Raw genomic sequence first — 13,926 nt, 5'->3', positions numbered from 1 at the left:
GAAGCATCGTATCTAGATATTTATGCATTATGGCATAAAAATACAACTAGACTGCAGATTGCTGTAAATATATAAAAAATTAAATATATAAAAAAAAAATACATTATATTAATCAACAAAAACCATTTTTAATTAATTTTTAATTAACTATTGTAATGTATTCAAGCAAATTTAAAATGTAAAGACATATGACGTCATTTCCAATGAACTTTAGAATATAATGGATTAAAAACGAATGGACTAAATTGCATTTTTCGAGTTTCCACTCTAGATTGCACACAAGCGATGATCTTGTTTTGCGTGATCTCCTCGGTAGATCCGGTAGTAGCGCTCGCGCCGCGCGTTTTCCATCGGTTGCTCCTCGTCGCATTTGAGTGTGTTGGCTTCCCGCGAGTCATACAGGTGCGGGCGAGGAGAGAAGCGATCACGCTCTCGATCGCGAAGGACGTAAACGACGCGTCGATTACAGCAGTGAATGATTCGCGTGGACACGTTTGTAGGAAGAAGCGAGTCGTACTCAAGGTTGGTGGAGGGACTGTCTTTGGAACAGTCTTGTCCGGTCGTGCGTGTAGCGGCTCGTGCTCGCCGAAATGAAAATGGCGGGCCGTGTGCTTGGCTTTATAAGCGGAGGCAGTGGCCGCCGTCGACGATGCTAATCACCGTAACGGACACGCGAGTAGCCAATTGTCGACCTCTGTTGTACGTGGGTGCATCGAAATTTTCCCGCCTTCGGTGTGTTGCCGCGTGTGCTGTTGCTTGGTTATTGTACGCCGATCCGTTATTTTTGGGAGTATCGTAAAACGGAGCGACTGGAGGAAAACGACATCTGAGGTGTTGTGAATAATAGCCGATCCTAAGCGCGGACGATATTCGGACCCGTAAGAGAGACAAGGTAGCGACCGTGCGAACCGTGCGGGCGGGAGGGGGGAAAGGGAAAAAGACAAAGACAGAGAGAGGGAGAAACAGAGAAGGACGGAGATAGGGCAATAGAAAGAGCGAAAACCCCGAGGGACAGGGACAGACGGACAGAGGACGCAGGGGCGGCAAGGTAGAGACGAGAGCGAAAATTTAGTAGCGGATCGACAATGAGCAAACAAATACGATGGAGTGACTGCGCCGCGAGGTGTTGACCAGTTTGACGAGGACTGCGAGAGTGTGTCGAGAAGACTGCCGAGAAGGATCGTGTGCCGCGATCGACGGCGACCGCGAAAGATTGTGACACGTTGTGGAGGACGAGAAGCCTTGATGCCGATGCCGGCCGAATACCACGAGGGCCACGGTAACCACGAGAACGCCAATTTCGCTCTCGGGTCCACGCAGGACGCCAGCAACATGACGGCCAACATGTACCGGGTGGGAGGTAAAGTAAAACCACATGCATTCCGCCGCCGCGTATCGCCGTCGTCGACGACGTCGACACGACGACGACGACGACGACGGCGACGACGACGGCGACGGCGACGGCGGCGGCAGCGGCGACGGGTACGATGACGCTACGCCGTCTACGCGGCCGTATCCGCGGGAAAGAGAGAGGTAGCGGCTTTAATTAACTCCGAGAAATTAATGTTTGCAAATGGCATCGCAATGGCGTCCCCTATACCCTCCGCGCGGCGCGTTCTTCATCCCTGCTCCTCTACCGCTCTCTCTCTCCCCCGCTTTCCCCTCGCGCGCGTTCTCTCTTCTTTCCACTCTTCATCTGGATCTCCCTCGCACCCTCCATTACCCCTCATCCCCCTTCCCGCTCATTCCCCCCGTTGTAACGTCCTATACCTACGCTCCGGCTTTTCCTCCCCCCTTTCTCTCCCGACTCCTCCATTCTTCCTCCTCTTCTCTCTTTCTCTCTCTCTTTCTCTCTCCCTTGCCTCCCTCCTTCCCACCCGCCATCTCCCTCTCCCACACACCCGCACACCCGTCCTCTCTCATGTCCAGGTCACGCTAATTTCTTGCGCGACAAATCTCGCGGATCAAAATTGGATCCTGGCGATAACAGTCTAGAGCTGTTTCTCTATTTCGTTGTATCGATGCACCGCACGAGAAGTCGTGCATACGCGTCAGCCTTCTTCAACGATGAAAGAGCGATGTCGCCCGCTTGCCCCCCCTTCTCTCTTTGCTACCCCCCTTTCGATTTTATATTACCGGCGACGGCGTGCACGTCTAGCCGAAATTTTCATCTCCGCTTTTATCACGATGAACGCTCCGAAACTCCCTTTTTTATGACAAATTTCTAAAAGGGCCGTTTGTTCTTTATTAAACACATATATTTATAATGATGATTTCCTGACTTAAAAAAAAAAGATGTTGGTTACAGTTACTGTTGATTGGATAATTAAAATTTCGAAAAGAGAGATATGTGTGATAATTTTTTTTTTATTATATATTTCTCGTTATTCGATTATTAATACAGTTCGATTATTAATACAGTTGTTAATTTTTAGATTACGTATATTTCGAGACTTCCACCTCTTCGCCGTATCAGATCAGGAGGATAGAGGAATTAAATAAGGTGAGAATCGATATATTCTTGCATTTCGGTGGGAGAAAAAAAAAGTATGAGCACCGTAACTATTTATTTTCTATTTATATTACTCTCTGTCGTCTCATTCAAGTGTGTTAATCTTTTTAATATACAAGTAATATACATAGGCGCAACTGTATATGTAGATCCAATATACACTCGTTGACTTTCTTGTTTTCCGTTTTTCAGACCGCAAGCGGGAATGTGGAAGCAAAAGTCATGTGCTTCTTCAGGCGGAGGGATTTACCCACTACCTTAGTACAGCTCGCCGACAAGCATCAATGTAAGTAGCATATATCCGTGCGCGCAAAATACGCGTTATCGTAAATATTTGTAAATGTATGGGAGGATTGTGTGTGCTAGAGTCTTATATATTAGAATATAATTATTCAAATTTTCTCTATGTTACTACATACACGTTTGTACGAGGAAAATAATGCTTCCCTCTTTGTAGATTCAGTTAAAAACTATGCTTCTTCAAAGATCCATTCTGACGAGCCTTTTATGACTCCAATCTCAAGTAGTATACTAACAGCACACGAATGTCGCTTTTTATTAGAGTAACATTAGACAAAAAAATTTATTACATGTACTCGAAAGATTACTTTTCTCCATCTAACGCTGTGTAACTTGGGAATGTTGTGAAGGGAATCGGCAATTTTCAGACGTACGCAAAATTCAATAATATACGAGCGAGCCGCTAAATTAACGCAAAGTACGGGAAGGACGAGTTAGTTTTAACCTCGCCGGCGTACAGCAGATCGATAACTGTTCATAGGTGAGGAAAATTCATCCGCGAACACACGGTTTCATCTCCCAACGCGGAAGATTCCGGCCGCAATTTCCAGGCGGTATCGATTTTCTCTGCTTTGGCAATCATTATTGACGAGAGACACCTCTCTCGCGATACGCGGCCGGCACGAAAATTCGAGAGATATCGGGCGACACCGCGTGTAACACGAATCGCGCAGAGCGGAAGAGAGCCGCGTAGCGTTGCTCCGTCAACCTTTGTAATCGTCATCGTGTAACACGGCGTGTAATCGCGGGGCTCGGGTCACTCGCGCGGGCGACCGTTACGACGGGAATTTCTGGGAGATTATCCGTATCGAGGGAAGGAAGTGAACTCGGTCCGTGAAATTTTCACGCGTTCTCTCCGTGATCGATCGTCCGTGCGGAGGATCTCGCAAGGTATGCGAGGTATGAATGTTTCGCGCGCGCACCCGATCTTAGGCGCGAAACCGTTCGTCTTATTTGTCAAGCATCGATACGTTTTCCGAGGAAAGAGGAGAGGGGAAAAAAAAACCTCTTACACGCGACGCAAACACGCACACGCATACACGCGCGCGTATTTCTGTTCCAGCCGTCGCGCGCGTTGAGTTACGCGTTATCCCGGGGCTTTCTCGATTTTTCCTTCGCAATGACAAAGATAATGAGACGCGGGGATTTGGGGTGGGAATGTATAATAAGTAAAGTTGCGGGGGTGGTTGGGCGGGTTGGGAGACGGGGGTTGTATCGATCTGCCCGGGGGGGGAGGGAGGGAGGAAGAGGGTGGACGAGGGGGGACGCTGGTGCACCCGCTAGGTCCCCCTTTTCCACCTCCTCATCCTCCTCCATCTCCATCTACCTCCCGGCCCTCCTCTTCCTCCCCCATCTCTCCCCCTACACCCACCCGGTCCACCCGCCACCCTCAACTAAATGGATGGCTGACGCAGGGGTTGCTTGGGTATATGTTACGTGTATTCCCGACACCGACACACACACCGATACACGTACGTGTGTGCCCGGGCGAAAATGGTGGGCCCCACTAGCCATCTTCGTTTTAAGCATTTGCTACCACCCTCCCCCCACGTTCGTCCCCCTCGCCTCGTCGAACTCCCCCCGTTCCGCCCCTTCTCTCTTCTTTCGCGCGCCACGTATATGTATATATGCATGTCTCTCTCTCTCTGTCTCTCTTTTTGTCTGTGTCTCTCTGAGTGCGAATGTGTGCGTGTGTGTGTGTATGTAACGACTCGTCGTCCGTGTACATGCGTTCGTCCGGCGGTATTTGCTCCGAATTGGGTTCTCTTCCCTTTCCGCCGTATTTTCTCTCTCCTTCTTTCTCTCCTCCACTTCGGGGGTACCTCGAATTTTGCGAGAAAAAAAAATATACGCTTCTCCTTTGTCTTTCGCGGAAGTCGATATACACGCACTACGGGCGCTATTGCACCCGGGTGTGCCCGGGGTGTGCGATTGCGATCGAGAGGGGGGGAAGGGGGGGGGTCAAAGGAAAAGAGCTTTATACAGGAATTGGCCCCGCGTCTGCCGGCCGCCGGCCATGGAAGACTCGCGTATGGATCGCATTGAAAAATCAACGGTTAATTAGTCGATGGCGAGAGTTCGACTAACTGTAATAACTTTTACCTCGTTCTGCGCTCCGCGATCGACCAGCGCCCGCGGGCACAGAAACAACGCGGATGATTTTCATGTTGTTTTTGCGCACCTCTCTCTCCTCTCCGTCTCGAGCACAGCGAGTAACCGCGGCGGCGGCGGCGGCGGCGGCAACGGCGGCGGCAGCAGCTCGGACCGAAAATGCACAGGCGCTAATTACATGGTACTTAGTATCCCGTCGCATCACGCACTCGTCTGAAATACGAAATGAATACGTATCCAATATATATATATATTTTATATATATATATATATATATATATATATATATATATATATATATGTGTGTGTGTGTATATGCTGGAGGAAATATTTCGATTCACGCTTACGCGGAGTTAACGGTCAACGCGGTGAGGTATTGATCTCGTACGTCGCAAATGAAAATACAACGTGAAACTATAAATGGTAAATAGAAACGTAGATGGAATTGGCTGAGATAATTAGAATTGCGAATCACGCGTGATGCGATTGTGCGATGCGCAATCTCAATTGCGTCCGAAACGGATTAGAGGTCAACACGTTGGTTGATGGTAACATAAGTTAATAAGATAAAGCGAGAGGGAAAAACTGTAGAGATGAACGTTTCGTTGTGTTTTTTTTTTTTTTTTATTTTTCCAATTCGTGCGGACTGTAAGGTGGTGTAATAGTTACAGTCGTACGTATCTTGAAATGTCTGTTGTGTACAAAATTAAAGAAAAACGAGAAATACGTAGAGTGGGTTTCTTGTAATGAAAATTCCAGTGGCAAGCGCGGAGCAGCAGAGGTCAGAATCCCCTGCGAGTACGCAGAATCAGAAACTCGAGAATCCCGACACTACTAAGGAAATGAGTAAAGATGGGATCGGGCCCAAAGTGATGATCAAAGGGGGCGGGAAAGGGGGTTGGCTGAAGGCCCCATTATCGGAGGCCCAAGAGCCCCACGGTGAGTGAGAGTAGTTGATCAAAAGATGACCATTACCGATGAATCTGATCGAGTTTTGTAGGAATAGCTGCAAAATAGTCTTTGCTATTAATAATTACGTTTCTTTTTTTTTCCATTCGTAATGCGTATATATTTAATTAAACAAAATTTATTTTTGTACATTCCTTTATCGAGTGAGATTCCATCATCGAAGAGCCAACTTGGACACAATTTTATTGGACACTATTTCTTTTATACTTGGATATTAACAGCTAGCTTTGAGTATAAATATTTTATCCAATATCTATTTATTCTACAACTTTATATTTAATTTTAGTTGAGAACATTGATTTTCAAAGAAATAATAATTTATAAACCAAATACTTATAGTGATATAATTATATATTGTAGTATATAAAAATCATATTTTGTTTTGCATTATTAATAATGATATTTCTGTATAACACAATTGATCGCAAAGTGCGGATGCGTTTAGTGAAGCCAGAGGCGTAGATTCGTCGATAAATGGCATACAAACTTGCATCTTTTGATTATCTCATTAATCTTATATAGAAGCCAGTGACGATACAAGGCTACTGATTTAGCGGCGGGATTTATCAAAATTCTTTGTAATCTTGGTGTGTGCCGTGAGTCAAGGCAAGTTTCACTGTAAGGCCAAAGAGACAATGAATTGGGCGTAACCGGACTCCTTCTATTAAGATAATTGACAAGGGGTTCGGCGACTTTTGTTACAAAAGTGTCCGTACAAGTTATTTGTTCACACACATTCACAATTATTTATACAAATATTTTATCCGTCTTTTTGTTCTCGGTCTTCTCTGTTCAATAATCTTAAATATTTCTGATCTTTTCTATCTATTGAATTAAATAGAGTCTATGCTTATTGATCCGACACGATACATCTCTTTTCGTCGTCATTCACTTATCATTTACACTCACATACACACACACACACACACATACAGAAAAGAAATCCCGCCGCAACGTATATGATGACACTTTAGTAATCTGAGGCTTCTCTAAATGACGTAATTTTCTATATCGATATTTAATCGCCTTTCCGTTGCAGATTATTATTTTTGCCTTGCGATTACTCTTCGTTTGTCTTTATGTTGCCCGCTCTTGCTGATGTTTCCTTTAATTTTTTTTTATTTAGTTCAGTATTTACTCGAGTTTTGATTGATTCTGCCATGTCCTCGCGTTTCATTTACTTCATTACTTTAACTCTGAGCGCGAAGTGTATCAAACGAATAGAAGATTAATTAAAGAGATAACACTAGCCGAGAGATCTCAATCTTGGATTAACCGATAACGCAGAATGTCGTGGAAATACGGGAAATCACTCGTTAGGAATTTTGTTGCGAATAAAGCAAGTAGAAAAAAATGATATGCGAAAAAAATGGTGATTATTTTATGAATGTTTAAGCATGGTTGCTTTCTGTTCATTTATATACGATACAATGCATCTCATTATTATTATTATTATTTCTTTTCTTCGAAACGAAGTTGATCTTTCTTTTTTTTGTAGATCGACAGCTGCCTTCTGAGTTTATATAGATTTAATAGCTTAATAAACGTAGTAATTTATGAAAATTTTAGAATTTTTCGCATAAAGTTAAATGTATTATTTTTTTCAATAGTTTATTATGCAGCTTTCTTAACTTTTTTTTATCGTTGATAACATTTTTTTTTTTTTTTTTTTTTGTAAGTCAAACTTTGTATTGATTTGTAAAAGATAATATTCTGTCTTACAGAGTACGCGACATAAATATATTAATTGGTTTCTTTTATGGTGTATAGGGATGGATGAAAGCGTTCCGGGAGGAGTAACCGAATTAAGTTCTAAGCAACGTCACCAAATGAAACACAGAGAACTGTTCTTGTCGCGACAAGTGGAAACTATGCCTGCTACGCATATTAGGGGTAAATGCTGCGTGACGTTACTGAACGAAACCGAATCCTTGCTGAGCTACCTAAATAAGGAGGATTCATTTTTTTACTGCTTAGTATTTGACCCAACTCAGCGTACTTTACTCGCTGACAAAGGTGAGATATCAAGGTGCACTTTTCTATTAATAGACACATTTGAGAATTGTAAACAACACTGCATAGATATAAATAATCAATTAATGTAGTTGTACGCAATTGTGTTACAGGTGAAATTAGAGTAGGTAGTAGATATCAGGCAACGGATATACCGGCGGTATTGTCGACCGCAGAGAGGGAGGCGGATCCTCGCAGGTTACAAGATCTGGAAACCCTGGTGTGGACTCCGAGACACAATCTGACGGATCGTCAGATTGATCAATTCCTCGTTGTTAGCAGATCAGTAGGTACCTTTGCGAGAGCCCTAGACTGTTCGTCCTCCATCAAGCAGCCCTCTTTGCACATGTCCGCGGCTGCTGCATCCAGAGACATCACCCTGGTAAGAGATCCGAGGATAGATAAATAAATAGATTAATTTACTTCATTCAGAGCTGTGTATCGTTGTTTTTCATTGAATTTTGTGATTTGTGTTACAGTTCCATGCGATGGACACTTTGCATCTACACTCCTATGACTTAGCAAACGCCCTGGCGTCTCTAGTACCTAGCACCGGTCCCGTGCTATGCCGAGACGAAATGGAAGAATGGAGCGCATCCGAAGCGAATCTATTCGAAGAGGCGCTCGAAAAGTACGGGAAGGACTTTGCCGATATACGAGCGGACTTTGTAAGCACACAATTATACTCGTATAGATAAATAAGAATGCGATTGTGTTCCGACAAGTGTACTAATGTGTTTTGTTTGTCCTCTAGTTACCGTGGAAAACGCTGAAGAATGTGATCGAGTATTATTACATGTGGAAAACGACGGATCGGTATGTTCAGCAGAAAAGAGTGAAGGCCGTGGAGGCGGAGAGTAAGCTGAAGCAAGTTTACATACCAAATTATAACAAAAACCCTCCCTCGACCACTGCCCCTTCTACGGCCACAATTGTACCTCTGGGCAATAGTAACAGCAATAGTAATGGAAAGCCGACTAGCGTTTTAAATGGTAATAGTAACGGTAGCATGGCGGGTGACAATTCCGGAATACTTATGGTCGGTGTTGGTGGCAAACCGTGTGAGGGTTGTCAGGTTGTACAAAGCTCACAATGGTATGCGTGGGGACCGTCACAAATGCAATTCCGTCTGTGTCAGTCCTGTTGGACATATTGGAAGAAATACGGAGGACTGAAGGTGCGTATAAAATTTTGTTTTATATTTTAAGCTTTGTGAAATTACATTTGTCACACGTTTGGCCATACGTATGTAAATACATATTACAAATATATCTAATTTTTTTAATGTAAATACTTTGACATTTTATATTATTATGCGTGAATGCCATTTAAACTGTACAAATCTCAAAGTTTGCTCGGCTTTGAATTTATGTGGCGACAATTCATCAAAGTTAATGATAACAATACCATAGAAGTGTCAGTAACGATAAAAGTATGAATTTATATGTTTTACATCATTATTTTTGTATTAATAATTAGGTGCCGCGTCCGGATGATATCGACCTCGAAAGAAAACGTGCCGGTGCGGGATCGGACGAGGAAAGTAAGGGAATCAGCGGTGCACACAGGCCGCATCGGTGCAGCATTCCTACCTGCGGGAAGGAATTCAAACTGAAAGCTCATCTAAGCCGTCACTATGCAAGCGCGCATGGTGTCGATTTGCGTGGTGCCGCTGGAAGTGGCGGTGGAGGCGGTGGATCACCACGACCAGTTATGAAGACCCGATCCGCGTTCTATCTGCGCACTTCTTTGCTGGCGCGTTCCGCGCGACGATTGTGCGCTGCGCAGTTGCGTACGCGTCATGCTGCGCGGGCACCACATCAGCCGGTGAATGCCACGCCATTGCGACACCTATGTGCCCAGCTGGCATCTAAGACTCCTGCGGAACTGCGTATTTTAGCGCGTGCCGTAAGGCCACGACCACGTCCGCGAGTAGCCGACATCGCTTCACGCCTGGGCGATCATCCTGCACCGCGGCAGCCTGGCGACTGGGATTGGCTTACGCTGACCGCCCCAGCGCAACGCAAACAACCTGACAGAGTTTCGTTTCCACGTCCGCCGAAGGCACCTGGTACATAAATCACTTTATATTTAATAGGAATAATTGAACGACGTGTAAAAGATCGAGTAAAATATATGATATAATGATTTTTTATTGTTGGAAACTTATAAAATTATGAAAAGTATAATGACAGAGATGTATTCTCTTTACTTGTTGTGTATATAGTTTTATTAACTCATTGATTTCAATTATTTCAATTAACATTTGTTTTATACAAGATGTTACATACAAATATACACAAATCATGCAACGATTATTGATGTGAGACTGATAGAAAAATTTATTTTATCTATTTGTATTATTTCGTATTTTATCTGTATTATAAATCTTGTTTCTCGTGCATTGTTTACTTTATGTTTGTTATTTGGTTAAAGTATGTCTCGATAAATTATCCTCCTATCTTTCTAACACTTTCGCGGCCACTCACATATTTTTACGTTTATATTTTGATCAAGTCAGGAGCCGATCACGTAATTTTACGTTTACTGTTTTTTGCATCATTGTATTAAGTCGTATAATATGAAATGTCGAATTTTTCAGGAAAGAAGGACGTCTTTTTTAATTCAAACAAACATTCTATTCGTCAAATGCACTGGTGATATTGCAAAAATTACAATTATCTAAAAATTAAAAATACTAAGTGGTAATATGCTAAGAATTGTATAAGCTTCAAGATAACTTAAAAAAATTTACCTCAAACTAAACACGAGTGATGAATTTGCCTCTGCTCAGAAATCCGACATTTTACATGACCTAATAATATTTACGTGACGTTTGACGTGTAAGAATTGTCTGTAGTCGCTTTATACTAGTCACTACGCATGCGTATATATTGTTTACATCAGTTCAATATAACAGAGCGACTCCAAGCGTTGAGCAGAGCCGAATATGTAACGGTCGCGAAAGTGTTAAAAAAGTAAAGTCGATACTCGCATTCATTGCCGCTTTTCCGCAACGTCGATTGATTATCTCGATGTGCGTTACTGCTTACTATCGAGCGGTTGTTATTGCAAAAATTGCATTTTTTTTATTACTTTTGTGTTTTATAGAAAATATTCGAAGCGTCTTCGTAGAGTTATAATATATATTTCTTTGTAATTGTGTGTGTCTAGTTTTATATATTATATATGTTTGTATTATACATAATTTTATGGGATAAAATTTTAATATTACAGATGGCAGTCTTCTTTATGAAAGGGTACCGAATAAACCTGAAGTGGACAGACTCCCGTTGACGCCACCACAGCCACAACCCGTCATGCCAACCCAGCAAAATATCCTGAAACGCACAAGACCATTTGATGAAATCAATGGTTCAGATGGTAAGTTTCGGAATCTGATTATATATATATATACATTAACGATTAGGCCGTACAATTCCGAGTCGTAGTGAAACAAATTTTATTTTTGTTTATCGGTTTCTACTCGGATATGGATTGGGAATTGAAGTTTAGTCAATGCATATGACGATGATGATTATCATGAAAGTTGCGTAAGATATACACATACTTCTCGAGAGTGTGGAGCTAATATGACAATTTTTTAGGATGCAATCGATGGATAATCATAAATGCTGTAATTCAACTTTGTTTATTCGTACTGTGGAAATGTGGTTCTCGATCCTTCATTCCGTCCGTATTACAGTTGTAAATTAAGCGTATCGTACAAAGCGCATAATGTCATTCATGTTTTATTACAGTAGAAAAACAATTTTATACAGGCTTAAACAATTCGTAAATCTTTTATCAACGAGTAATGATAGCAACGACCAATGCTCTGAGATGAAATGGTAAAACAAACTCTCATCTTCGCTTATGCTAAATTATTAACATAAGTAATAAAGAAATAGAAAGACATTTTATATTCATCCCAATAAGCGTCTTACGTCGCGTCTGTACAGGTATCTACCAAAGTAAACGGTTTGTCTTTATCTGAAGTCACTGGCTGTACTAGCGGCGATTATTATATGTTTTTTTAATCATCTGTCAGCACACAAAATAGTTAAAAACTATAACGTTAATAGACCATTAACGTCAATAATTATTAACACACCACGGAGACATCTCGCAAATTTTTATACGATTACGCCTAAGCTTACAATAAGAAAATTCTTCAGATCTAACTTTTGTTTTTTCCATTTTTAGGAATCGCCCTGAGTTCAGGACTTCCTTCAGGTCCACCTCCCGCGAAGAGGAGTCATCACCCGCAGCAACTGCACCCGAAGCATACGCTGGAGCATCCCGCGCCCGCTGTTCTTCCTCTTGCGCCACCTCTCAATGGCAGAGCCACTCATCCACATACACTGCCTCACGGGCCGCCCTTGTCTAGAAGTAATGCGCGTAAACAAGTTATCTCGTGGATGGATGCACCTGATGACGTCTACTTCCGCGCCACCGAACAGATCAAGTTAGTATAAGAATCAAATGGAAACTGTTAAAATCATGTAGGCACCAATTATAGGTGGTGATGCGTAGATAATCAATTTATATGTAAATCCATAGAAATTACGTGATTTCCAACTTGATTACAAAATTCATTAATTGATCAAGTTCCGGCTTAACCACTCGCTGATATTTGTTTTCTCCCTCTTCCTTTCTTTATTTCCTTAATTTAATTTATATACATTATATACATTCTCCGGATTCTCTGTTATGATATCAATGTAATTAACTTTTCGTACACTAATTTAATTATTTTACTGGAATTTGAAGCATTTTTGTAATCACAAATGTATGATAACCCATGTGTTTGATATACCGTATTAATTTTTTTATTTATTGAATTGCAGAAGAGTCAGAAGAACTCTGGCTTTAGTGGAACTGCGAAGAGCGGCGCGCAAACCGTGGCGTAGATTGTCGATCCCTTTGCATCCGCCTTATCTTCAAAGAACGGTGCGCAGCGATCGCAGTGATCGCAGCGATGATACAGTTGTCATTTTGGACTGAATCCGTAATACAGTCGGATGAATTGATATTACATGTTGGTTTGCTGCACGCGAGAAAACGCTGTTATCGTAATCTTTAACGAGTGAAGCTATCCAAAATGAGGATCACAGTTTTGTGTATTATCATCGGCAGCTCCGACCGATCGAGCAAGGATCACTAGAACAAGATCCCAACGTGACGCTCCGTGACGGTATTTTTTTCTTTTTTCGAGCAAGTTGCCGTAATCGAAAAAAGAGGCCTCGCTTGACCGAACATGCATGTTAATAACAGCAACAACGGAAGACATCGTCAAATTGTAACTATTACTTAATAGAGTAGCAGTTTGACAATGTTTTCAGTTGTACTTACTGGAGAATTAATGTTCAGTGAACTAAGTCATTCAACGTGAAACATGATTTTCTATTCGTATTAATTAATTATTGTTGTTATTAATAATTATTATTAATAATTAAATGTACATATACATCCTACTATACACATTCATACCACACATAGCCAGACAACATGACACACAGGACACACCCAGGTGCCGATAGGCGTTCGGTACGAATGTAACGGTGGAAAAAAATTGGCCCATAAGCTCACGAATGTCTGTATTGAGAAAATACAACGATTGCGTAATCATTGACTATTAAGAAGAACGAGTGTATATTTCTAGATGTACACTAATACATTAACTGCATTTTTCGATAACCATCACTTACAATTGTTGTAATTTCTAAATGCGACCAATGTTAGGGCCACGCAAGCAACAGATACGAATGTATGAGCAGAAGTGAATGCATGAGAGAAAGATAGAGTGAGAGAACGAGAGAGTGAGAGAGAATAAGTATAAGAGAACACGAGAGAGTGTGAATTCGTACGTGCGGGAGACAGAAAGAAAGAATGCTCACTGTGAATATTTTTATTAAATTTTCAAGTTTGATGACTTCCGTCGCAACAATTAATAAATAAATATAAGCATAAGTGAAAAGAAACATTCAATCATTTCTCTACTTTTATTAATCCTCACT

At 41.9% G+C, this 13,926-nt stretch overlaps 1 protein-coding gene across 4 annotated transcripts; it reads left to right on the top strand.

Annotated features, from left to right (window-relative positions):
- Positions 1-321: 321 nt before the first annotated feature.
- On the top strand, positions 322-13,890 carry MTA1-like (metastasis associated 1-like). 4 transcript variants are annotated; one of them, XR_010891707.1, is made up of 13 exons: positions 322-1,360; positions 2,436-2,503; positions 2,705-2,798; positions 5,684-5,863; positions 7,664-7,909; positions 8,020-8,288; positions 8,386-8,574; positions 8,661-9,083; positions 9,386-9,977; positions 11,144-11,290; positions 11,418-11,599; positions 11,689-11,868; positions 12,113-12,253. XR_010891707.1 is itself a non-coding variant. In XM_067361151.1 (12 exons), exons 1-12 carry the CDS (start codon positions 1,246-1,248, stop codon positions 12,911-12,913), a joined length of 2,742 nt encoding a protein of 913 aa, XP_067217252.1. In that variant the 5' UTR covers positions 324-1,245; the 3' UTR covers positions 12,914-13,890. The 4 variants fall into 4 exon arrangements, 2 of the variants coding, with proteins under 2 accessions (XP_067217252.1, XP_067217253.1); XR_010891706.1 differs by having other exon boundaries at positions 11,418-11,868; XM_067361151.1 differs by lacking the exons at positions 11,418-11,599; positions 11,689-11,868 and adding an exon at positions 12,757-13,890 and having other exon boundaries at positions 324-1,360; positions 12,113-12,374.
- The last annotated feature ends 36 nt before the right edge of the window (positions 13,891-13,926 follow it).

This window comes from Linepithema humile, chromosome 1, assembly GCF_040581485.1.
Source record: "Linepithema humile isolate Giens D197 chromosome 1, Lhum_UNIL_v1.0, whole genome shotgun sequence".
Taxonomy (NCBI): Eukaryota; Metazoa; Arthropoda; class Insecta; order Hymenoptera; family Formicidae; genus Linepithema; species Linepithema humile.
The sequence above is the reverse complement of the archived record's forward strand: the minus strand, read 5'-3'. Positions and strand labels throughout refer to the sequence as shown.

Bases quoted from the DNA above. Each gene is read 5' to 3' on its own strand.
- MTA1-like (XM_067361151.1), top strand. From the start codon at position 1,246: ATGCCGATGCCGGCCGAATACCACGAGGGCCACGGTAACCACGAGAAC. The intron at 7,910-8,019 runs GTGAGATATCAA...ATTGTGTTACAG, and splicing joins TACTTTACTCGCTGACAAAG to GTGAAATTAGAGTAGGTAGT. The intron at 9,978-11,143 runs GTACATAAATCA...TTAATATTACAG, and splicing joins ACGTCCGCCGAAGGCACCTG to ATGGCAGTCTTCTTTATGAA.